The sequence below is a fragment of the Indicator indicator genome, chromosome 14 (genome assembly GCF_027791375.1).
Source record: "Indicator indicator isolate 239-I01 chromosome 14, UM_Iind_1.1, whole genome shotgun sequence".
Classification (NCBI taxonomy): Eukaryota; Metazoa; Chordata; class Aves; order Piciformes; family Indicatoridae; genus Indicator; species Indicator indicator.
In genome coordinates this window covers 7,081,412-7,107,876 of record NC_072023.1, presented here as the reverse complement: position 1 = coordinate 7,107,876, position 26,465 = coordinate 7,081,412, and the positions used below count along the sequence as shown (strand labels likewise).

Below are 26,465 nucleotides of genomic sequence, written 5' to 3'. Positions count from 1 at the left end.
TGTTGCCCCACATCTTAGTGTCCCTATTGACAGCTTTGGTTTTCATGCTGATAGAGCATTTTCTGATGTCATACAGTAGCACAGAGTCGCCTGTCTGGAGGAGATGTGGATCCTTCCTGACTGGACAGGGCTTTTGCTGTCTGTTTTAATTTCCGTTTTAAGTGGAGAAAGAGACAAGGAGACTTTTCCTTGATTTGTATTTTTTTTTTCCTTCTGTTCTTTTTTTTTTTTTTCCTTTTTAAACTCCTGCTCTTTTCCACACTGCCCACCACTCCCAGTCAGACTGTAAAACACATTTTAAGATGCAAGTAGATGTTGCTGGGCAGCATTAGGAAATTGTTTCCCCTCCTATTCAAAGGCACTAGAAAGCACCTGATGTATAGAACTCTATTCCTGTTGAGGAGGAATAGGGGAACCTTTAGGACAGGAAAACAGGAAAATACTCATTCTCCTGTAAAAAAAAAAAAAAAAAAAAAAGTATCTTGAGGTTAATGCAGACCAGAGTCAGTGCAGGTTTGATTAAAATACCGCTCAAACATCTTGGTTGGTTCTAACCCTGGATAACTTCCAGAAATCAAGGAGAGAGAACAGCAGGGAATCTCTCACTTTACAGATATAGACAAAATAATTTGCTGTGGGGTTTAGGATGTATTTCTACCATCACCCTTCCTTTTTTCCTTAGAAGGACTATCCCCTTGAACTTCTGCTAAAGCAGAGTCTTACAGTTAGCTGAGAAGTAAGGGAGATTTAGAAAGAGATCTGGCTTAGTAGGCTGAACTTTGAGTCCCATCTGTTAAGGAATTGCTAGTACCTTATGCTTTGGAAGAAGGTTGTTTTTTTTTTTTTAAGAAGCAAACAAGCCACTGTTACTTTACTGCACCTTGTAGAAGAGCTTGAGAGAGTTTTGGTCCTTTGCCTCATGAACACTCTGTGGACAACCTACACCCACTCTAAACACGAACAGTTTACCTCACTATCTCCTCTGTAGCAGCATATCTGGTCTCTCCATGCCTGCTGGTTCTCTATCCAGCACGTTTCCTGTTACAAAATTAGCACACAAGACTTGCCCTCTTGGAAAAAATCCATTCTCAGCACCAAGTGCTGCTTCAACACTATGTGGTGTTAAAGGACAAAATATGTTGTGTGTGATGTTGGGACCTTTTACATGACCTACAACTGCTAGAACCAGAAGCTTTAACAGAACTATGTGTCTAGAAGTCCTCTTAACAAGAGAAGCTATCTTAAGATAGTGCCCATGTCAGAACTCTTAGGCTGCGCTTCTTGGGGCTTATATTTGAAATAGGGAGTAAATGTGGGATAGAAAATGTTCAGACTAGTTTCCAACTCCCCTATTGAAATCTGAAAAGTATATATTAAAAAACAAAACAAAGAAACCAACACATGAGGGTTTCTTTTCTATACTGAAGACTTCTTGCCTAGCTTGTCTTTTAACGTGGAAATTGGTATGAGTTTAGACCAATTGCATGTTGACTTCCTTCAGAAGTGGAGAAGCAGGCTAATCCAGAAAGCTTCGAGTAAATGTATGTTTGGAACTATCTCCCTCTCTGTTTACCTCTTAATTTGAGTGGCTCTTAACGCAGCTTTGGTCGAATTCCTTTCAAACATACTGCAAATTGTCACCCTTTCAGCAGGGGCTTTTCTTTCACAGGGTGGTGTGTGGTGGTGATGATGGTGGGAACCATGTTACAAATAAATTGTCACACTTAACACTTTGCTTTGTTTAAAGTGACTTATCTGATTCCGAGTGATGCAACTTTAAAGACTTTTAGAAACAAAGAAACTAAAAAGCACACACGAATCGGCAGTCTTCAGAGTGAGCAGTGAAATCTAGGAGGTGTCCCAACACAAACAACTGACCGATGACCCTGCCTGCCTGCTTGTCTGCAAGTACCCCATCTGAACTACCCAGGGCTGGGCATGATGAAAAGTGCAAAGTCTCCTTAATTCTGTATATGGCTTTTCTTATCTGTCTTTCTCACTGTAACTATGAACTACAGTAAGCTTACCTATTGGGGTTTTGTCAAGACACTCAAAGTTCATGTCTCAAAGTCTGCTGACAGCCTGTGTGAATAGTGACTCTTTGTTTTGGCACTCAAGTGGAAGAAGATAGGGAGTTTTAAATCAAAGTGTCTGTATATATATATATTAAGAACTGCTATATTTTAAGATTTTTTTTTTCTCCCTGCAGTAGAGTGGATTTTACTTAATACTGCAGCTCACTTCTGGTACAGCGTTAGCATCTTGTGTGTGCAGAATTAAAGATGCTGGGAAAACAGCAGTCTGTGATGTGTGAGACTTCCAGAGCAGAAAAGTACAGCAGATGTATTGGCACAATCCAGAAAGCACCACAGTGTGCCATGCAAAGAGCAGTAATGAATTTCTACCAAATGACCCATGTCATAGTAAAACACTTGGGCTGCTTTCCTGCTGCACAGCTACACTGCTGTAACCTGACTTTTTCTTTCTTTTTATGAGGCTCTCTTTCCTTTATGGGATCTTGCTGAAACAAGATGTATTCTTCTGTTAATGATTTAGCAATCATGGCAATGGTGCTAGTCTGAGCTGTTGCTCTCCATGTCTTTTGGCAGTCTGAAACTACCAAATGAGTACTAGCTCCAGCAGAACAGTGGCTATTAGCTGCCATATTCCAATTTTCTTTCTCTTGAACACCTAACTGTGGTGGTGAAAGAGCACTTTGTCCATCTGTCTTATAGAACTGAAACAGCCAGTGATGTCCCACAGTTACAACAGGCAGCTTATGTATCAAGACCCATGTGCTGGTGTGGGAGAGTAGCTGAAAGCTTGGGCAGGGATGTGTAGAAGGCAGAGTTAGGTGGAAGTTCCTTTGTAAGGGTTTCATCAGCATAGCAAGACTTTACTCTTTGATATTAAGCAAACTTAAGAGCTAAATTTTTAGGGGGGGGAAAAGTAGAGCACTTAACTTCTGGGTAACTAGTATAGGGTCATGCTTGTAGGCAAAATGGAGCTTGTAAGACAAGAGTGTCTTTTATGCCTTGGGATTGATAAACAGCATATGCTTCAAGAAAAATAATCATGAAAGCTTTCAGAAGCACAAGTGCCAAATGTTTTGCAGCACAACTGGTTACCAGCAAAAGCTTGATGTATCCTTGTTGAACAAGTACTTTGACTTTGCAATTTACTCAAGAGATTCCACCCCTATTTCAGAACAGAAAGACCAAAAAAAAAAAAAAAAAGGAAAAAAAGATTTTAAAAAGGTGCAAAACAGCAGTTGATGTTGTAAACTTCATTAAAAGTTTAGATAATAAAAGTCTCAGACCCCAGAATTCATAACTAATTTTTTGAAGGTGTAACCTTTGTAAGGAGCTTTTACATTAAATGCAGGTTTTGACCTATTATTTTTAATGCACTATATTCAGAAGTGAAAAAAAAAAAAAAGCTTTTAACTTTTTTACTGGTTACAGAAGTATACTTAATGTATTATTACAATTTGGGATTTTAAAGCTCTGAGATAATCTTGGGGTATTATATTGAAATAGATGAATAGTTTAGCTCCCTGTTGCTGAAATGTCAGCACATATCACTATCTGTACCACGTATTGCTGATTTGGGCTGATATTTTTGGTATGTACTGGGGTGGTTTTATTTTGGTACTAAAAGCTGAACCATGGATTAAACAAACAAAAAAAAAAATCATTAAAAAAGAAAGCAAGAACAACCCCATCCCAAAACAAAGAACAACCAACCCTGACAGCATGTAAATGTAGCAATTCTCTTTGCATTTATAATTTCAAAATTGGTTCTCTTTGAATTAAGTTCTCTTTGAATGGCTGTTCTGAAAGTCACCCTTCCCATTTAAGTCACCAAGCTTCAGGGTATTGTAACTGCAATTTTTTTTTTTTTTTTTTGGTGGGTTGGGTTTTTGGGTTTGGGGTTTTTTTAATTATTTTTTATTTTTTAATTATTTTTATTTTTTTTCTGTGGTATTAAAACCTTACACAATGGAAATGAACAGTGAATGTTCATGAGAAGACTGTTAGCCAACTCTTGTGCTTCCCTGTAGGGACAGTGCAGGTCTGCACATTCTGTGCTTCACCTGTCTTCTACGGGTTGCAAAACTGGAAAATTTGCACTTTAGGGTGAGTGAGGCTTAATTTTGTAGTTGCAGAATTTTTAGTTTTGTTAAGAAGCAACATCTTTAAAGATAGATGAGAAGGTAGTGACAATTTCCAGATGTGTAGGCATTGCCAGACAAAAAAAAAAAACAAACAAACAAAGTTGCAATGCTGACTTCCATTCTCAGTTTTTGCAGTCTCAGGAAGTTAAGCTTACAGCTTCAGAGCTTTCTGCTCCTCTCAGAGCAATTAATTTAAATGATCTTGTTTCTTTGACTAGGATGACGATCCTATCTGGAAATCACAGAGTCACAGAAACATTCAGGTTGGAAAAGACCCTCAGGATCACCAAGTCCAACTGATAACCCTGCTCCACAAAGTTCACCCCTAAATCCCCAAGCACCACATCCAAATGACCTTTAAACACATCCAGGGCTGGTGACTCAACCACCTCCCTGGGCAGCTCATTCCAATGCCTGACCACTCTTTCTGTGAAAAAATGTTTCCTAATATCCAGTCTAAACCTACCCAGTTGCAGCTTGTGACCCTTTCTTCTTGTTCTATCGCTAATTATCTGTGAGAAGAGACCAGCACCAGCCTCTCTACAACATCCTTTCAGGTAGTTGTAGAGAGCAATGAGCTCTCCCCTCAGCCTCCTCTTTTCCAGACTAACCATCCCCAGCTCCTTCCGTCGCTCTTCATAATATTTATTCTCCAATGAGAGCTTGGGTACATTTTCACAGTGGTCATTAGAAGACCAGTTTTCTTTTAGCTCAATTTGAACACTAAAAGATGCTGAATTGGCACTGTCAGTCTGACATTCTCTAGCCTTGGAACATGCTCTGTAGAGGCCATAAGTGTGCCTGATGCCAGTGTACCCCATTCCAGCTATAAAGGGACCACCTCTGAGGGGAGAAAATAAAGGGAGTGCACCTTTCAACATCACTACAGGGAGCAGGTTTTGGTGCAGCTGTACATTCATTAGGAGTGTGAAATGACCCCAAACTGGCATTTCACAGTACTAGCTTGGAATCTATATAAACTGTTCATGAGATTGATGGGCAATGAGTTGTTTTATTCTACTGAAGAGACAGACTATGAATAAATGCTGTGCAACGTTTAATACAGTATTGCTTTCACACCTGGTCTTCTGATCTACATATAGGCATATCTCCTTACAATAACAGGGGGCTTGTGTTTAAAAAATTCCCTAGAAGCTTAATCTTTCACCTGTTGCCAAGATCTGCTCCCGCTGAAGCCAGTAACAAAGACCTGATTAACTCCCACAGGAAAAAGTCTTCACTCTCACATGGTTATCGTAAAGTTTTAGCAAGCAGGGGAGTCCTGGGTGGTTTTGCCTTTTTTTTTTTTCCTCTGGAGCATTCTCTGCTGGGATCAGAGTGGATGTATCTCAGATTGCAGGTCTAATGTTGGTAAACTGGTCCTAGCACTTGTTCATTTACAGTTAGTGATAGTTTTGATATTCAGATTATCTGAATTCTGCCTTTTTCCTTATTTTTCTTGCCCTACATGAACAGGGTGAATAAGTAGTGTACTATAAACTTGTGTTGGGAGAAGAAATTAATATTTTTTACATATTAGATATGGCTTTTTGCAGTTCTAGTAACAATTTATCTTTCCTGACAATTCTCCATCTCCCTGCTGTGCTGTGTGAAAGCCCAAGGTGTTCTAGCTGTAGAAATCAATTTCAGCGTTATCTGCAGGAGTGCTGCTAATTGTGCCAAATTCATTTTGAGTTGGGAGTTGTAGTGGAAGGCTAGCAGCTTTGGGAATACTGGAATAAAACCACTTGTGTGAAAAAAATAATTGTATGTAGACAGTAGAAACAATGGACTTGCACAGAAGAGAATGTTGCTGCTTGAGCCTTGTAAGCTTCCTCAGAGTAACAGGACCTTAGTTCCTAGTGATCAGATGCCTTCCTTTTTGGTGAGAGTGGAGGTATCTTGGACCTCCAGGCAGAGCTGAAGGGATCCAGATAGGCTTTTGTTCACCCTTATGGTTTTGGCTGCTGTGAGCACACAATGAGAAATGCAAATTTGTCATCATGCACGAATCTGATATTTTTGGCAACCTAAGCCTAAATCCATAAAGAGCAAAATAATTTGTTAATGCTAGTGTTTTGACTTTGCAGCAGTGCAAGTCACTGAGTGGCTTTCTAGATGCTCAGATAATCTCTGTATTTGCCACTCTAACATAGTGAGGATAGATAAACTCACAGTCAGAGAGTGGGGAGGGAAAAGGCAGCAAGAACAGGCAGTAACTAAACTTCTGTGGCCATGCTAACATAATGCTCATGGAGAAATTACAGTGATGTAATTAATGCAGATTTGTCATACCAAGTGTAATCTGTTAGCTTGATGGTGTGCTTATCCCCTAGTGAGTTGCTTTTGGAATGCAAATTCCTTTAAGTTCCAGCAGCTCCAGGGACAAGGAATCCTTTGAGGGACATGCACATGTAGATACTTGGCAAAGGGAGTAAAGAATTAGGAAGAGCAAGGCAAGTGTCTCTGACCTCAGCAGTGTTGCTGAAACTGAAGCCTTACTGTTTACAATTTGAAGCTAATTTGAATCCTCTTGGTTTAGCATCATAGAGCAGATATGCACTTGTTTAGGTTTTGGGAATCCCCTTTTCTTGATCTCCAGACAAGAAGTGAAAGGAATATAGAGATGGGGAGGAGAGTTGCTGCAGGAAGGGTGACAAAATAGCTGTTGCTGTAACTGGTGTGCTGTTGCACTGGGACTTGCCCTGCCCATGTGAACTGCTAGTGCTGTGTCATCAGGAAATTACTATCTGAGGCCCCAATATTTTAAGGCCTCAATTCTGCTGTCATTTCTGCATGGGATGAGCCCTGTGTCTGCGGAGAACCAGGTGGACTTCACAGGATCTGTTTGTGAATGTGAAGCTCTGCCCAGGCAGTCAGCTGTAGAATTGTGTCCTTAACACACACAAATCTGTTGTAGTTATAAGACTGTTGATATTAAGTGTAGTTTGGGTGCCTGTTACATAGCCAAAACCCTTGGTACTTCATTTTTCCCAACTAAGGCATGAGCAGAAGCCCTTTGCTGTACAGCATCTGTGGAGAAAAAAAAAATTAAAAAAAAAAGAAAAAAAGCTAAAAAAAATATTTCACCTATGTCTAGTAAATTAAGGCATGTGATTTTGGTCTGTGGGTCTCACCAAACTTTGCTTGTGTACCTGCCTGAATGTTTTCTTAGATCTGCAGCTATGTCTCAGTGAGAAGGTTGGATTTGTTTTCTTGAGGGGGCACAGTAGGAGCTCTCATCTGTCAGGCTTGCAGGTGACTGCTTGCTGCTGGCCAGGATCATGGGGTGGATGCATCCTCTGCACTTTTATGTGAAGTTGTCTGAAATATAGTGATTAACATGATTATTGGAATACTGTATTTTGTATAACTTAGAACATGTAAATACACTTTTAAAACTAATCTGTTCTATGAAGTAATAAATAAGTGCTTCCATTGTAATATCTGAATATTGTTAATGCTTCATGTAGCTTGATTTGGGATTATATTTTTTCCTAGAGAACTACAGAGATCAAAACCAAGATTGATGTTGTGGAATCCTAGTCTAGTTGTGATGCTTTTTATCAGCAACAACAACAACAACAAATGTTTTAAAAATAATACTGAGCTACTTTAAGCAGAGAAACAGAGAATTTGAAGGAATTAATACTCTTCCAGTCTTTCTTTAACAGTAGTCACTGATTGCATTCATAATTGTACTCACCTCATTAGCTGGAGAGTTGATTTGTGTTTTGTGAGTAGCATTTGGAAAGTGGCAATATTAAATTACTCATAAAGCTTAGTGACTGAGGAGAATGGAAGTTGTTTTGTTGGTGGCTGGGTTTTTTTTTATTTTTTTTAACTGTTCTCTCTTTTGGCTCAAACAGATCTTGTCTCCATCCTTCAGCCAGACTGCAGCAAGTTGCAGTGAACCAGTGAGTGACTGTTGCTAAAGCTCATTTGTAACCTAGGTAGTCTACATCTTTATTAGTTCTATGATGTACATAGATGACACAGCTATCCTGTTGTGGTAGGGACAGAGAGAGAGGTCAAGTGATTAATGACTTGAGGTTTTGCTGAGGGTGTGGTGACTGGATGCTGCACAGCTGGAGCTTTCATCAGCTTTCATGACCTTTTCTATTTTGTATTAAACAAAACAGTGGAGTGAGACTCATGAGCAGTGTGCTAGGAAAGAGGAACACTTGAGTTTCTAGGAGGAGGTGAAATTGATCTCCATCAGCCTTCATCTAAAGAGATTAGCCTGTGATGACACTTTCTCCAGCCATAACATAACTTCTTTGTCTTTAATGCTGTACTGGAGCAGTTTCCTCTCTGGTAACAGCTGTCTGCAGTGTTCCATAAATGACAAAAGCCACAACATCTTTTGTACTGGGCAGACATGGTGACTTTTTTTTTTTTCTTTTTTTTTTTTTCCCCTTTCAGTGTCTCTAGGTTGAAAAATAGCTATGAAACAGCTAAGCTTATGTGCAGGCTACTCAGCAAACTTTATTCCTGTAAAGCTTTTTCAGAGACATACAGGTTTTTTTAGATAGCTTGAGGGAGCTCCTAACTGCTATATTTGGCCTGAAATTCTGTTGCCTCTTGGATAAAAGGTGTTTGGGTTTGGTTTTTTTTGTTTTTTTTTTTTTTTGGCTTCAGATGTGACACTGCTCTGTCCCATTCGTTCAGTGGGATGGATGCTAAATCTGCACAATATTTATATAAGATATAAATCTGATCTTAGTTTCACTGCATGTTAAGTTGTTTAATCTCTTGGATATCTGCTCCTTGAGGTTGTCTATATAATTCCTGTAAATGTAGCTGCTTTTTAAAGCAGGCCATCAAGTGCATTTGAGAACATCCTGACTGAAAGGTTCTGTAGAAAGGAGAGAGATCATAAAGATTGTGAAGTGGCTGGGTAAAAACTGTATTGCCATAAATGTTTTTTTAATTTATATATGAATTTTTTTGGTCCCAAACTGCTTATTTTGTACATAAACCTACACACTCCTGGCAGCTGATGGGTGAAAATAATAAAGGTGCTTAAATCAGCGATCTAATGAGGAAAGGGCATTTCACTGTTGCAGAGTTGGTATTATTTTATATTTCCATTTATTACACTTTTTAAACTGTATAAACCACAGATTTGAATTCTCAAAGTCTTCAGCTTGGATTTTGTGAGTAGTTTAAACCCTCTCACCTCTCTGCTCGTAACTGGTTTTTAAGAAAAAGAAAAGCTTTTGTTTAAAATGTAAAATTTTGACTGTATTGAATTCTGTTAGTACCCTTCCTTTTTAAGAAATAAAATGTATATTCCACTATGCTGAGATGCAGTAATTTTGTTCTCTAGATAGTATAGAGTCATAGAATGGTCTGGGTTGGAGGGGACCTCCAAGGGTCATCTAGTCCAACCCCCTCTGCAGTAAGCACATCCTCGACTAGATCAGGTTGCCCAGAGCCCTGTCGAGCCTCACCTTGAATATCTCCAGGCACAGGGCCCCAAACACCTCCCTGGGCAACCTGTTCCAGTGTTCCACTACCCTCATGGTAAAGAACTTGTTCCTAACATCTAATGTAATAGCATACTGTGTGCTTGTACACCTCAGCTGCCAGCAAAACACCTGCAGTTTGCATTGAAGCTGGGAGTAGCTAAAGCAGCTGATCACCTTCCAGGATTAGATTCTTGCTGTGCTTTTCCTATGTCTTAGGTGTGGTGCTGACAATTCCTTGCTTCCATTATCTGGATTAATTAATGTTAACAACTTCTCAAGGTTTTGGGGCCCTGTGGTGACTCTAGGTTGAGCTGTTTCAAATAAAGGGAGAAATCCTGAGAAGTAATAGTCAGACACAGACACTTTGAGGCTGACAACAGCAACAGAATAATCAGAATTTAGTTTTCTTTCTTTCATGGTAAGAAGCAGAGTCTAGAGTAAATAAGTTTAGACTGAGGACAGCTTTCTCCATTTTTTTTTTTCCCCCATTTTTTGGCCTAAACCTTGACTGTTTGATTCATAATGTTGGTGTGTTTTCTTTTTCATAATGTTGGTGTGTTTTCTTTTTCATAATGTTGGTGTGTTTTCTTTTTCAAGGGGGGTGGTAGGTGAAGCTCAACCTGCTAAGACCTGTATGTCTTCTGTATGTTCACTGCTCCTGGCCAGGAAAAGGCAGCTTCCAGAAAGGGCTGTGTTGACTTTCCTTGGCTCCTTAAAGTCCGTTGTATTTCTACCTGAGGTGCCTGCTCTCATGGAAAAGTAGATCTCTGGTATTTTAGTTTATCTGGAATATTTTAGCATAGAACCTACAGCAAGGTAGAGTTTGTTGGTTCTTTTGTAAGAGGTATCTTGTATCGTTACTGATGGGGGGTGGTTGGAAGGAAATCAATTTCTCAACAGGAGGAAAGGGGGGAAGATAGGATTTCTGATCCAGCTCTGCAGGTAGGGCTTTCATCTACACAGATACTGGATGGCTGTTTCCTGACAATTGAGGAAGAGGTATGCAGGGTTTAGAAGATCTATGCAGCCTGGTCTGGCATCTCATGTGGTTGTTCACAGTCTAATTTGAAACATATCTATGAAGATGACTGCCTGCAGCCTACTGTAGCACAGGAGACAATAAATCCATAGGGTTTAGCAGAAGGAAAAATTTGTGTCAATTTTTTGTCTTCCAGAGCCATGGCATGATTAGTGACCCAGACAATTTGTGTATAAAAGCTAAAACCCTCCCAGTTTAGAAGGAGGGATCTGACCTCTACCATGTGCTGAAGGTCAAGGACTTTACATGGCCAAAACAAGCAGAATTGCAGTAGAAACTGAGTAGATACAAGGATGTGTTGGATCCTTCCAGTGTTATCCAGCCTTACCATGTAATCAGAGAGGTATATTTGGTATCTTCTCCCTGTTGTGATGGCAGCTGGCAGCAGCATGGGTGTTTATTATGCAGTGCCTTCTTTTCAGTGAGCTTCTGTGTTCTCTTGGGTGGGTGTGGAGTGAGTTTGTCAATGTGCTAACTCTGCACATGATGCTACTAGTCGCCTTCCGGGGATTTTGCAGCCACTGAGTGATCTGAAAGATGGCAGTGGGAAAAATGATAACCTCTTACACAATCTCCTCCTTGTTGTGTGCTGGGGGCTGGGGGGGGTCTGCTGACCTCGGGATTTCATTTGTACTTGTTTTCGCTACTCCTGGCTACACCAAATCCACAGATGAGCAAGGAAAGGATTGTGTCTCCTCTCTGGTTTGTAGCATTCTGTAGCAGCAACTGGAACGCTGCACCCACCGAGCTCTTCTGGGTTTTGCTCCTGCTGGTTGTGATTGTTGGCCATTGAGAAAACATTTCAAGTGTCTCATGCGTCCTTCAGGTGATACAATCCTGTTACAGCTGGTTGCAAAAGTGCTTTCAGCCAGCATAGTCTCCACCTGCAGTATGGCACTGGACCCTCTCTGCTCTCCTGGAAGCAGGGGATGCAATGGGGCTAGAGATGCTGTTGTGTAGAGGCTGTCTTCTACCCTGCCCTAGCTGTCCAGCTTGTGATGCTAGGAGGGAGGGCAGGTGAAATGGGAGATCAGTGCTGCATGAAAGACCTGATCACGCTTCTGAGGCATGACAGAGCTGTGGAAGGCAACTGGGAACAAACTGACCAGGGAGTCAGGTAGTTGCAAAAGGGCAATGTGGGACCTCTGGAAAGGGGAGGAGACAGAAGAGACTGGCTTGGGAGGTAGGTAGGTGGAGTATAGAGGAAAGGTACTGGCAGTATTCCAGATGTGGCAAGAGGTGAGTTCATGTACCTTACCCCTTTGGTGCTCAGTCACAAGTTTATGGTCAAACTGGCTCTTGGATGCTCTAATGCTGAAATGTGCTTCCAGCTGGCAAGAGCAGGCTCAGCACCCCACCCCCAGCTGACCCCTAGAGCAGCCAGCCTTTGAGCCAGATCCCTGGGCATGCTCCTTGGTGACAGTTTAGTGGCAATAGATGGCACAGTGCACTGCCCTGCTCCAGACTTTGTGCTGAGGGTGTGCCCTGTGCTGCAGTGCTTCTCAACCCACTTAAGCCTGAGAAGGTTGCCTGTGACTCCCAAACAGCAAATGTTTCATCCAGCTTTAATCTTTGTCACCAGTCAGCCAGTGCATTCATTTTATCCTACTGGCTGCTTACTTGCACCTAAGGCTTTATATGCTGTCTATAAATGAACAATCCATAGTTTGAGAAGTAGCCTCCTCCATTCTAGGTTCCCATACTGCCTCAATCCAGCAAGCAGCAGGTGCTCTAGTGTACAGCTCCTGCTTGGAAAACTGCTGCAGCCCAGGAAAAGGTGCCCTTTCCAAATCCTTCTCACCCTGAAGCTACAAGACTGCAGGCTTACTTCAGGACACCTGCTGCCTGGTGCATCACAATCTGTGAGATCAGGGTCAGTGGCAGAGCTGAGAGCACATGACTTAGAAATGGCTTCACCACAAGGAGATCTCAGAACTCTTTGCACTGCCCAGGCCTCCAAAGTGTCACCTGAGAAAGGAAGAGTATGTTTGGGGTGTGCCACCATTGGAGGGGGGGTGAGGGCAGCCTCCCAGTCAGGCAGAAAGCAAATCTCCATCAGAGCCTAGACCTGGGTGATGATGCTTGGGAGAGGAGGGCTCTGTACAGTGCCCAACAGGGTGTCCAAAGCACCATCCTGTGTCCTCAGGCTGGGGCAGTGCCTAGGCAGCAGATAGCTGGTGGGGGCCCACATCTGAGCAGTGCTGCTGGAGGCTTTGGCTGTTTGCAGCCCCTATGTTTTTGAAGGAAAACGATGTTTTGTGTTTATGCTGCCGCTGAGCTCCAGGAGTTCAACATAACCACGGGCACGGTGAGAAGTGGTGGCTGCAGGAGCTGGGGACTACCTCTCCTGTCCATGCAGCCAGGACACAGTTGAGTGTTCGCTCATGCCACTTAGGCAGGGGGACATCGCCCCTCTGGCTTAGCATCATGCACCTTGAAGCCTCCTGTGTGCCACAGACAGGGCCGCTCGGGGCTGAAAGGAGGCGTTTGAAGCTCTTTGGCCTTCCCTTCCCAGCTACTCCCGGCCTCCGCACCTGGGTGCCTCGCAAGCGGGGTACCGCCACTCGGCGTGGCCCACCTTGGCCCCGGTGGAAGGCAGCGGGCAGACCGGCACGGGCAACACCGCCCCGCCGGCCGAGCTCAGCCTCTGCTGGCGCAGCCCCGCAGGCCTTTTGTCCGCCCGGCGGCAGCCACCGGCCGGGCTCCTGCCGCCTCTCCCGGGGGCTGCTGGGATGCGCATTCCCGCGGACGCCGCCAGGTGGCGCTGCGGAAGCGTGCACCGCCCCGGCCGGGCCCGCGGCCGTCGGTCCGGACCCGGCGCTTTGCCGGGGCGGCGGGGCCGGGGCGGGGAGGCTGGGTCGCGGGCCGCCACTTCGGCGCTAGGCACGGCTGCCTTCCGCTTTCTGCCGCTCGGCAGCGAAGCGGACATCGTCTGCGGAGGAGGGAAGACGTGGAGGACCAGCCGAGGGCCAGAAGCGGGGCAGGGATCAGGACGCGATCCGAGGGGTTTGAGTGGGACACAGTCGTGGCCTGCGAGTCACCTGTGAGAGATCCGGGACGGAGGACGCTTAGCCGTCCTGCTGAGAAACGTGCTGTCCTCTGATGGATCCCCACAGCCTCCCGGGCTGACCCCACCGCAGCCCTAACCAAGGCTCCCACTTCAGGACAGCTTAGCCTGGGGCTCTGCCCAGCTACCCTTGGCACTTGGGTCTGGCAAAAATAGCTGGCATGGCAGTCACGGGGCTGAGAATCTTGTCACAGCAATGTGATGCTGTGGGCTCCGTGCCACACAGAAACACAGGCCTGGGACTTCTGACTCCTGCCCTTTTTACCACACACCATAGTGTAATGCCCAAATCAGGACACGTAGAGACCACACATAGGGAATGTCCTGACCGCTTCGGCCTGAGAGCACCCCCTCACCTCCCCTGGCAAAGCTGCACGGAAGCCTAACGATCCAAACACAGCAGAGGGAGCAAGCAGGGTAGAACGGAGGTGTCTCTAGCGTCCCCGAGGTCCTGCAATAGGGAAAATGCAGCCAAGGAGTCCCAGAAGGGCACTGCCTCACAGTGAACAACAACTCAAGCTCCCCAGTTGCCCTAGCTCACCAAGCCCAAGGGAAATGCCTTTCTGGGCCTAGAGCTGGCTTTGTCTTAAGCCTGTGAGCAAGTCAAAACACACCCAAAGCATGACTAAGAGCAGCAGGAGTGGCCCAGTTCCTCCTCTCTGCTTCACTCCAGCCCTGTGGCTAGCCCTGGCCAGAGAGGTCACAGAGATGAAGGAAATGAAAGAATTTCCTAAAAACCCAGAAAGAAAAGAGGTGACCTCTTCCTTGCCTCCTCAAAGATCTGGGAGGACCCCTGAAGCAGAATAATAACATGTAACCTAATGAGAATGCAACACACTGAGGTTTCATCTCTGTACCAATCCTGCTGGGGAGCAGCTTGGGGAACATGATTGCAAGCTTTATTTCAGACATGTATGGCTCATTCTGAGCTCCCTTCTCTCCTGCCATGCAGTGACTACCAGCTGGCTGGATCTCTTACCAAATTAGGCTTCTGCTGCCCACCTTCCAGCCTGACAGGCTGTCACTGAAGTTTATACCTTGTCTAGCTAGGGACTTCTTTATAATTTTTAGTCTAAATATATTTGTGATCCAGATGAGCCTCTAGAAGCATGAATTAGACTTTTGCCCTAGCATATATTTATGATGCATAGATCCTGTCCTCCTCTCAGCCTCTCCTGGTTTTAACAAGCTGCACTCTCACAGTGGCCAGTCACAGGCCTGCTCTGTACCTGCTGCAGATCAGCTCTATCCTCCCTGAGGAAGGATATCTAGAGGAGCATCCTCAATGCCTGGAGAAGTGGTGGCTCATACTTGTTCTCTCCAGACAATTCACTGATGGGTATATCCTTGAATAGACTGATTTATGAAGAGACAAAGTGGCAGCACATGGGCAATGTCCATTCACTGCCTGTCTTCTTCCATCTCTCCAGCTTGAGGGGCTCCTGTCTTACAGCTTTCTGGGGCAAAACACTGCATATTCTGATACCTCTCCCTTCCCTGTGACTGACACTGCCTCTCTCTTAGCCACTTCCTCACCTGCCTTGCTTGTCCCTTGCTGGTCCCCATGCCAGCAGCATTCAGTGGGAGATGAGACACTGTGGAGTCCCCTGCTCTGGTCTGTCTTTTGCCCTTGTTCTGAGGGACAGGGCTGTGCTGGGTATCAGGTTTCTGCAGAAGAAGGCAGGGTTCTTTCACCCCCTCGAGAGCCCTTCCGCTTTGCTCTGAGGAATTGTGATAACCCTGCGGCTCAAAGAGGAGGGAATGACCTTTCTAAAGTTACAGGGAGAGGCTAGGGGGAGGAGAAGGGGCACTGCAGGTCTTGCCGGCAAGCAGGACCATGAGAGGTGAAGGAGAGGACGTCAAGGGCGTGCTGATGGGCAAGGAGAGCAGGAATAGCATGTGTCCTCTGTGCACCACCAGCCCCGAGCTGAGGTGCTGCATGTCCCTCCTTTGCTCAGGACCACTTCAGCAGAGCCCAGCAGTAGTGGTTGGCTCCTTGGCCTGGACATCCACACAGCCTGGCTGGAGCTGTGGGGAAGAGCTGGAGAGGGAGGGAGGGAAGGAGATTTAAAAATAGTTCTCATCTCATTTTTGCAGCTGTCATTCACGGGTGCGTAAGTGAGCCCGAGGCCTCCCAGCTCCCGTACACACTATGCCTTACATAATGGGAGACACACAGGCACTGCTCCAGGCCGGGAACAGGCAGGGACGTGACATTTATGCTGCTCTGCCAAAGCTGATGAGCAGCTCCCGGGAGCCCAGGCTCTGGAAACAGCCTCTGGGCTGCAGCTCGCAGCTCGCGTGGCTGGCAGGGGCAGCCCAGCTGCAGCTGTGGGCTGGGGAAGAGGTGAGGGAGAGCAGGGTGCAGGCCAGAGGCAAAGGCTGTCCTCTTGGTATGGGCTGCGGGCAGAAATGGGGCAGGAGATGCCAAGCTGCTGTGGTGCCTCTGGGGCAAACAGCTGTGGGAAGGGATGAGAGGCTGTGGAGAGGGCTGGGGGAAATGCCACAGTAAGCCCTCAGGAGTTACTGTTCGCCAGAGGGGAAGGTGTAGCTGTAGGTGGTGAAGGAGGGGTGCAGAGATGGCACAGGGAAGTGAAGGAGGACAGAGGCTCTAATCTTCTTGGGGAGGATTAGAAACTGGGAAGGGAAGAGCAAAAGGTGTGGGAGGACAGGTTTGAGAGAGGGGGAAAGGGACAGGCAGTGCATGGAGGGACAGTGCTGGAGGAACTTGGGTGAGGAGGAGGCTGAAGGGTCTGAGTGGATGATGAGAATTTTGAGAGGGAGGTAGGGTGAGAAGGGCAGTCCTGGGACCAGTGAGAGTGGTGGAAACAGAGGGTGATTCAGATGCCTGAGGAAAAGGTGAAGCTCCATCTGAGCCATGAGGGCTGCCTGGCAAACAAAAGGTCTGCCTTCCCGGTGCTACCAGCCAAACACTGCAGAGGGCAAAGGAGTGCTCCACGCTGTGCTCGGGCACTGCTCCCACATGCCTTTGCATTACCTCTGGAGCCTCCCTGAGCTCCAGAAACTGCTGACTCGGAGACATTCCAGAAGCAAGAGGCTGCACATGTGGCAACAGGTCAGGAGGACAGAGCTGGGCAGTGTTAGGGAGGCTGCCACTTTGTACCTGTAAGCCTCAGCCTCCCAGCCTATCTCATCTAGAAAGATTTCCACCCCTCCCACCTTCTGGCCAGGAACTGAGCCATATGTCTGCTCACTGTAGGATTCTCTCTTCTTCCAAAGATCATTGGCTTTCATGCTTTGTATGCCAGCAGCCAGACTGCCTTGGGTAAGGCATGAGTCATGGTGGTGTGGTTATTTAAAGTGTGTCTTCTGAGCGCCCGCCACGTGCCTGTGCTGCGCGGGCTGAGAAAGAAAGCGCAGTCAGAACACAGAGTTTGCAGGCAGAGGGTTGGCTGCTGAAAGAAAAGTTGAGACCTGTTCAGTTTCTCTTGGAGAAAAGGCAAATCTTGGCACTTTTCAGCAGCTTCCCCCCTCGTCCCATCAGTGGGGAGAACAATGCAGCTCATCCCAGTCTCAAACGGTGCTGAGCTATTTCCATAACCACAAACCACCCATACGTCACTGTGTTGGCACCTGGGGGTTTGGAAAGCCTGGGGCTGGTTTGGCAGCCATGCAGCCACCTGCTGCAAAGGAGGCATCACCTGGAGGCACGGGGATGGTGCTGGGATGATTCTTGGGTTCTCCTGGTGCTGGAGCAGCAGTGGGTATCCAACCTTGAAACTTCATGCAGCTGCCCAGAGAGGTGGTGGAGTCACTGTCCCTGGATGTGTTTAAAATAAGACTGGATGAGGCACTTAGTGCCATGGTTTAGTTGATGAGATGGTGTTGGGTGACAGGTTGGACCTGATGATCTCAAAGGTCTTTTCCAACCTGGTTGATTCTGTGATTCTGTGATTCTTATATACTTCTAATAAACGTTGGGGAAATGAATGTCAGCCAGTTAATATTTATGGCATATTCTAATTACTATGTGAGAATGCTTTCCATTAGGAATGACATTCCTAGAGCAATGAGTAAGTCCCACTCTATGTCCTCCCTGGCTCCACATCACTCAGCCGGACCTGCTGTGACGCTGCTGGCCTATGAATGAGACCAGGCTCAGGGAAGCTCATTCTCCCCCCTGCACCCTACTGGCACTGACTGAGGTCTTGGGCACACACTGTGCTCAGGATGAGCCACTCATCCTGCCCCATGGAGTAGAGGTAGTGACAACCACTGGCCCTTCACCTTGTGCCTTGGCAAGAGGTTTGAGGGATTGCTGCTGGCCAAGCTGACGCAAGACCAAGCACTTCTAGTGTGTGGAAAAGGAGGCATTACTGGTGAGAGTGGTGTTTGCATTGGCAGTCAGTGGTGAGGAGCTGAAAGAGCAGAGCTTTGCAGGGGCACCATGTGCAGGTCAGCTAGACAGAAGATCTCAGCTGTGTTTCCCTCTATGTTTTCCAACCCTTCTCCAGAGGCTGGCTGCTTCTGCTGCCTCTTGTGCAGGCCTGGCTCTGCATTAACCTCTCAGGATCTTTGATAGGGGTTGCAATGCCTCCTTGAGCCCAAACAGGATCACTTTTCACTCCTGTAACATGTGTCATTTAGCTTCAAAATGTCACAAAAGGTATCAGGCAAGATATTTTTGCTAATTGCTCATTAAGCATTTCCAGAAAAAGCCACAGTCATCGTTTCCAAGACAGCAACAGCAGGGCAGAACTGTGCCAGGTATGGGACCTGTCCTTTCCAAGCCCAATTCCTTTCTCCCTCCTTTTTCTAGGCTGTTAGAGGGCTGCTGTCTTTCATCTCTCCCTTTGTAACCTCCTTGGTCTTCCCTCTTTCCATGTTATTTGCTTTCTGTGCTTAATTCTTCTCTTGACTGGACATTGATGTTCACATGTCTTTTGCTCTGTTCTCTTGCTTGTCCTTTTGCCTCTCCCTGCACTGCCTCATCTCTCTCCCCCTTCATTCACCAGTCAGTGGTGGCCACTAGCCAAAGCAGTGCTGGAGCTGTCAATAAAAGAGCCCTCCAACTCCTACAAACCATATTACAGCCCCAAACACAATTTCTGCCCGAGACCGTGGGCTCCAAGCCATCTGTGGCTTGAACCTCTCTCAGCTAAGCCCTCCTCCTCCGCAGCTCCACCACACCAGACCTCTGCTACTTGTTGCTGCAGCTGTAAAAGCAGGGACTGACACAGCAGGGGAGGGATCCTGGCTGCTGAGACACGTGCTTCGTGCACCAGCTCTCCCGTTAATCTACATCAGGCCACACAGGCTGATCTTTATTGCCTGTCTTCCCTCTGCTGCCTCGAGTGCACATGTTGCAGGGCCCTGCACACTTTGGAACCATCACTGCAGTGGTGGGGACACACTCAGGGCTGTGGTCTGACCCCCGAATAACAAGCACCAAGCTTGTAGTTTCTTCACCATCTTCTCGTTTAGAGGATATGTAGAGGGCTGAGAACAGAGAGCAACAGCTGCAAAATTACACAGTGCATGAAGAAATATTTACATGAGGAATGGTACAGCGTTGGGACTTCGCTTCCCATGGCTGAGAATGTTACCCTGATCTTGAGCAAGGCCACACTGAGCTACCAGCCTGTTTGCAAGCTGGGACATCTTGGTCTTGCCAGGTGTTAAGCCAGAAAAAAAAAAAAAGATGATTGCTGGAAACAGCAGCAAGCACTTGGGAGCTGGGGCCATGCTCTGTGGATGGCTTTGAACCGATGCTCAGGCTGGGTGATGGGTAGCCTGGAGCTGCTTTCAGGTGGGATGATAACCTGATACCTTGACAATGATGTCTGGTGAATTAAGTCCTGTGGTGGTATTTTTGTAATAGCAGAGCTGTGAATTGCAGCTTCCCAGCTAAATTGCACTTGAGTAATGCTCTCATGACTTGACTATCTCCCCAACATTTTAATTAGTCATCTCTGCCTTCCCTACTGCCACACGGTATTAGTACAAAATTATTGTTATTAGTACAAAATGGCTGCCCTGACACCCACTGTCACACAGCTCAAGACAGGGCTGTATTTCAGCGGTCTTGAAGGTGTTTTTTGGAGCCATTGGGGAAAAAAAAAGGCATCAACTTAGTGGACACAGACCCAAACCCAGATCTTTTGCCCCCTTTCCTTCACAGCTCACTTAGGAGCTGACACTCCCGGGCCATAATAGTCCTAATGAAGTCAACTCTCATATTGAGCACAACAGAAGCAGGAGCAGGTCCTGGGGAAAAACAGCAACGAGAAGAACTTGGGATGGGAAAGATTCAGGCAGCTTGTATATCCTGATAGAGCACTGGAACAGGCTGCCCAGAAAGTTTGTGGAGTCTCCTCCTCTGGAGACTTTCAAAACCCACCTGGATGGGTTCCTGTGGGGCCTCCTGCAGGTGATCCTGCTTCAGCAGGGGGGTTGGACTGGGGGATCTCAGGAGGTCCTTTCCAAACCCTAACATGCTACGATTCTGTGATTCCTCTGTGCACATAAGCAAGGAGAGCTACACCTGTAGTCCTGCATTACACAGAGTACTGCAGGAGCAGTTTGTACTTGTAGATGACACAGTGTGGTGATGGCAAAAACCTCCCTCCCTTTTGGCCTGGGCAATTATGCCATGCTCAATGTTTCCATTAGTAAATGATCTGAATGACGACATTAGGTAGCTCCACATAATCCTGTTTGCCTACAAAGAATATACAAACTCCTGCAAGCACAGCAGGAGCCAAACTGCATCCACAGCTTCTTTGGATATAGCTCTAAGCCTCTTTTCAACCAGTTCTTCAACTTGATGTGGAAAAATCTCCTCAAGCTCTTGCTGCATGTCAGGTTACGCATTCTTCACTGCACTGCCTGTACACTTCTCCTTTCCCTTGCCACTCTTCAGTCTTTGCTCTCCTCCCTCCCAGCTTCCCTCCACACCTTTGCTTTGGGGTGAATAGTTGCCAGGTGCCTCAGGTCATTGTGGTAGCCATGCAGTGCAGGGATTTGGCAATACAGACCCATCTTTCATCAGACCATGACATTGATGTCCCTCTAGAACCATATTGCATCAACATGCATGGTGTGTCAATGCCCCATTGCTGCTTTGCTTCTGATTAAACACCTCTGAGGTTTAATGAGTTTTCCTCATGCTATAAGCCAGTGGTCATGGGTATGGTCACTGCAGTAATCTCAGGAAAATTCTGGACATCCAGGGGGGAGTGGCAGAGCCAAATGCAGCTGCGACATCCTTCAGAAGCTGAAGGGTGTTTTGAAGACTTTCATAAAGCAAGAACTTGCAAAACCTACCATCCCAGCTGGTCAGCAGAGACTGGTCTCAACAAGCTGTTCAGAACAAGCTCCCCCCATCTCCAGCCATGCTTCTGCAATCCTCATATCTGCCACCTGCTCTGTCATTAGCTCTTGGGCCATAGCCAAGTACATGGCAACACCTGAACTACTAATTGGGCTATTGCAGCAGTGCTAACAGAGCTGGGACACCTCTGCCAGCCAAACCACCTGGTCCAAGATGCACCAGCATGCAGCCAGTGCCCTCATTGTGCTTGGAGCCCCCCTGCCCCCTGTAGCAGTGATGGAGTCCCCCAGCTATGTGCCATCTAGGTGTTTTTGCAAATGTAAAATGAAGGGCAGATGTTGCCAGGCAGGAAGGGCATGTGTGGGAAGAGAAGACCAGGAGGAGCTGTGGGGGGAGAATCAGCCCAGGTGAATGGCCTAGGAGGAATAGGTCCAGCTGGAGGCAAAGGTACTACAGGGGGAGATGTGGCTGATTATTGTTGGTAGAACTCTCCCTTGCACCCTGTTGGTGGCTGCTATTTGCTCCCAGCATCAGCCACAGCATTTAGGGAAAATAATCAATTGGTATAAGGAAGAGAGAGAGGTAAGGGAGAGGAATAGGCTGGGGCTCTAGAGAAGAGTGCTTCCCAAGTTCCCAAGGTGGATAAGTTCCCATCAGGGAATACCAGCACCCATGGTGGCACTAGCTGGTCTCATTGCCAGAGAGCAGAGAAACATTTTTCACACTCTTGGAGTCTTCCTATGGTCTGTAACATCAACCATTACAGAGATGCCATTGCATCAGTTCACCTTCCCTTCTAGCCTGCTTGCTGAAGAGCATCTGCAAGGAAGAGCAGACAGGCTTAGCATGAGCATTTAACTGCCTAAGCTCCATCCTGCTCTGCTTGGCAAGGTGTGAAGAGGCCAGCCTCCACCCAGCACAAGCAAATGCTTTGGCAGGGCAGGCTCCAGGCGGGAGTGAAGCCAGCTGTACCCCTGGGCAGGAGGCTTTTGCGTGGCTGTAAGGTGGAAGCCACGGCCCTGCAGCCTGCTTTGCTGGCAGCAGAGACTGGAAAGCCAGCACTGCCACCACAAGATGAGTAAGATCCTGCCAAGTGACAATTAACTCCAGAAGGAAATGTAGCTCCCTCCAGGAGCAGCAGTTACTAATTCCCCCATCAATGTCTTCAGGTGAAGAAGAGGGCAACCAACAGCCTCACCAGGCATGGGAAGAGAAGAGCTCTCTGTGCATTCAACTTGCAGGGCAGTGGCACAGCCTGTGATGAAGACCCTTCTCTGTCTGCAGAACTTGCTGGGAGAGAGGGCAAAATTAAAGGCAGTGAAGAAAATGGGGGAGCCTGAACAGAGTTCTAGCACAGAAGAATGCCTGGGCAGGGTTTGTTTTTGTGAGTTCACAGCCAGTGCTCTGCACCCAGTTCTGTGGAGGTCACACTGGATAACACCAGCCAAACAGAGTGACCCTCCCTTTTACCTCCCAGGCTGTGGAAGCCAGGAGACACCTTCAGCCATTTTCTGGGAGCTTTGCCACACCACTGAGGTGACTGGGGTCCTCCAGCAGGGTCCTGTGGTATTGCTTTTGTAGTTTCCTCATGGTGATGGGCAGCTCCCACCAGTTGTTGCAATCCTATTTGGGCAGAGCAGCTTGGGCAGAGCAGGGAAGTCACTTGCACAACTTTGCAGGACGCTCCAGGTATGTTAAAGACGTCCAGCCCTGACTGGTTCTGGACAATGAAGCTCTACTGGCCAGGCAAGGGAAGGGTCAGCACAGCAGTTACTAACACAGATCTCCACTTCCTAGTGATGCTTTGCAGATTACTGTTGTGGTCCTCAAATGACCTTGTTCAACCAGTTTATCCTGCTTCCCAGGAACGCTCAGTGACAGGGGGCAGAGACCAATCTGGTGCTGCTGGTAGACACTCCAAGTCCCCACAGCAGCTCTTAGGAGTTGCTGTGTGTGCTTAGTTGAGTCAGCACTTCTGTCTCTGGCATTCTACTAGGGCCAAGGTTGGATGGACTGAGGTCCTTTTGTAGAATTTTAAGGTGCACATTTGGGAACCCTGGAGGTTTGTCTTAAAAATACAAAGCAGGCAAATCTCCTCAGCTGTGACGTTTTCTGGGTGCTGGATATCTGTGTGATGAAGAGATGTGGTCAGTGGCTTTCTCCTACCATAAATGCCAATCTAATGTGACTTTGATGGAGTGCATGCTGTTCAGATGCTGTATTACTCTGTTTGCTATGGAGCTATCACGTCTGTAAGCATTACCTTTGGGAAGGTTTCTACTTCTGTTGTTCAAAGAATTCCCCAGAAAAAGTTATTTTTCCATGGAGAAAAATAATGTGTTTCAGAGCACTGTGCCTTTGGGGAAGAAAATAACTCCAAGATTAAAACCAAACTCTGTGTTAGAATAAAATTATCTTTCTTATCTGGCTTTGTATTGACCAGTTAGTCTCAACAGTGAAGTTTCTAGTCTGAAGGACCAAGTGAAGTCTTTCTTGCATGGTTTTCTACGCTTGATTTGTGCTGTGATTCACAGCCTGGAATATGGGAAAGTTTCTTTGCTTATGTTTCCAAGAATCAGCAATTTGTGGTTCCCCATGCTGATGTGTTAGCACTTAGGCTGTAGGTTACAGCAGTCAATGCCCTGTCCAGCAGCCACTGCTTACACAGCAGGACTGCTCTCCTTGGCAGCACTGGGCACCTTCAGCTCTGCCTTGGAGCATCACAGCCCACCTGTGTCCTTGCCATGTTTATTTTGTTGGAGCCTGTTTGTGTCTCATTTTGTTAAGCCCTTTCCCTTCCTTGCTGGATGACTGGTAATGACTGGTGTGGCTGTGGTGGATAAGGTGCTGTAAAGGGTTAACAGCCTCTGCTTGCTTCCACATAGAAAGTGAGGGAAAGTAACATGAAAAACTCTGGGTTGAGATAAAGAGTTCCCCCAACCTGTCACTATCTTGTCCTGCACCATCTCTCTTCCCATTAGGAGCAGCTCCCAGGGTGGATGGGGTCTGTGATGCCACCCCTGGCACCCAGGGTCCCCAGGAGCTGCAGCCCCTCCCTGAGCTTCAGCATCCTGATGTCCAAGCTGGAGGCAATGGCAGCACTATGATTCACAGGCATCCTGCAAGAGCTGGTTGTGTCCCCAGAGGGGAACCACCACGTCATGACCAGCCCAGAGGGAGAGTCAGAGGATGATCGCACAAGAGTGTGACACGTGAGGAGCTGGGCATTGATGGATGGGTGACACTGGGCTGTGCTGCCCAGGAAGGAGGCCTGTGCAGCTGCTGCCCAGGAACATCTACTGTTTCACTGGGTGGTGAAAGAAGAGGGAAGCTCCAGCCTCCCTCCAATGTTTGCACCTGTGTGTAAACACCTCAGATGTCCCCAAGCTGCTGTCCTCCTTCCCTCTGCTCCTCAGTCCTTCTCTGACTTGTCATCATGGTCTTCCAGACACCTCTGCTGATCCCTTCCCCTGTGTTCTCTGCCATGCTGTCATTCTGTCCCCTCAAGGATGTAAATCCCAGTGCTCCTCTGGCAGACGAGGTCTCTGCCCCTCACCCACCCCCCTGTGTCCCTTGCCCCTCTCTTGCCCTATGCACGGTGCGAGTGCTTGCCTCTGCAGCAGCAGGCACAGGCTCTGCAGTTGATGCCTGTGCATCATGCCAGTTGCTGTGCAGAGGTGCTGGGCACGGGACAAAAGGCAACTTCCATAGATGTTGGAAAAGTGCCAAGGCCTGCTGAGACATCACTCAGGCCTCTGCAGGAGCCCAGAGCAGCAGGTGTGGACACTGAACCTGAGTGCAGGAAGATCAGGCCAGGCAGGAGCAGCAGTTGCTGAGAGAAGTTCCACAGGCAAAGCCAGGCCCATGGAAGAAGTGTGTCCTGATGCAGCGACATTGCTCCTTGCCCTCTCTACACATCACCTTGTGCAGGTCTTTTTTGGTTCTCTTTCCTGATGAAAGCCCCAGCTGCACCTTCTGCAAGCAGCTTCTGGCTGATTCACTGAAAGGAAAACTTCGTCCTTGGTGGAAACACCCTGCTGAGTGGGAGGGACATGCTCCCTCCCAGGGATCTGCTGCTTTCAGCAGTCAGGATGCACCAACAGCGTGCAGGCTGAGCCAGGCCAACAAAAATAAGCAAAAAAAACCCTTAGCTAGGTCCCAGCAACTGTGGACTAACGTGTGGACCACACTCACCTCCTCAGCCTTTGGTGAGGAGGGAGCAACTTCCCCCATGCCTTCACCTGCACCATTCCTTGCCCCTCCCTCAAGGCAAAGCTGCAAAACTTGACCCTGAACTTTCTTTGGAGAGACCTTCTTTTCCCAACCTACTGCCATGCCCCTGAGGGTTTCTTGAGGGAATAAAAAAAAAAAAAATCCCATGTCCATCCTCAGCACACACACTTGACATGCTGGAGTCACTTTTGCCACTGGTTGTGTCCCCAGAGGGGAACCACCACTGGCAAAAGAAGAGGAGACTTAGAGGGGACCTTATCACTCTCTACAACTACCTAAAAGGAAGTTGTAGTCAGGTGGGGGTCAGGCAACTTGTGACAGGACAAGAGGGCATGATATGAAGCTGCACCAGGTTGGATATTAGGAAGCACTTCTCACAGAAAGGCTGATTAGGCACTGGGATGGACTGCCCAGGGAGGTGGTGGAGTTGCCATCACTGGAGGTCTTTAAGAAAAGATTGGATGTGGCGCTGGTGGCATAGTTTAGCTGATGTGGTTGTGATGGTTTGAAACTGTCACACTGACACAGTGGTGGTGTTAGGTCATAGGCTGGACTTGGTGATCTCAGAGGTCTTTTCCAGCCTCAATAGTTCTGTGATTCTCTGAATGGCCACACAGAAACTGTCCCTTCACTGAGTAGCAAACTCAAAAGAACCATTTGTGCCATCCAGGGCTTATCCTTCACCAGGGCATCACTCTGTGGGGCTGTGGGGTTGAAAGCTTCATCCTTCAGCAGCCTTACAAAAAGCAGAGCAGGTTTCTGGAGGTGACAAAGCAGGCGGCAACACAGGCAGCAGCAGGGGGGACAGTGGAAGAACAGCTCTGCAAGGGCCAGGGCAAGCGTGTTCCCGGCCGTGTTTGAATTGGACGCTGGCCATAGAAACCAAAGGAAAAAGCAGAAGGTCTGGGAGGCAGCTAACCTTGGCCACAGGCGGCCCCTGGGCTGGTGCCTGGCCGCAGGCAGGGTGGGAAGAACTGGCCGTCCCTCCACGGCTGTGGCGTCAGCCTCGCCCCTCGCCCCCGCCGGGGCTGCCAACAGCGCGCAGGGCGGCAGCCACGTGAGAGGGGAGCAGGTGGCACTGGCAGGAATGCTCCTCGGGGACGCCAAGGACTCGGTGGGTCCCGGCCCCCCCACCAGCGGTGATTTTCCACCTCCCGGTCCTGGCGCATCGGCAAAGGGCA

General features: G+C 47.4%; 1 protein-coding gene across 1 annotated transcript; it reads right to left on the bottom strand.

Annotated features, from left to right (window-relative positions):
• Nucleotides 1-13,205: 13,205 nt before the first annotated feature.
• LOC128971302 (uncharacterized) lies at nucleotides 13,206-26,453 on the bottom strand. Its single transcript, XM_054386803.1, has 2 exons — nucleotides 26,204-26,453; nucleotides 13,206-13,720 (listed from the first exon to the last, which is right to left on the bottom strand). The coding sequence occupies exons 1-2, from the start codon at nucleotides 26,451-26,453 to the stop codon at nucleotides 13,206-13,208; spliced, it is 765 nt and encodes a 254-aa protein (XP_054242778.1).
• Nucleotides 26,454-26,465: the final 12 nt, after the last annotated feature.

Coding starts and splice junctions, on each gene's coding strand:
- LOC128971302 (XM_054386803.1), bottom strand. CDS start 26,453: ATGCGCCAGGACCGGGAGGTGGAAAATCACCGCTGGTGGGGGGGCCGG. Junction 13,721..26,203: donor AGGGGCCGCCTGTGGCCAAG/GTTAGCTGCCTC, acceptor GGTGACTCGCAG/GCCACGACTGTGTCCCACTC.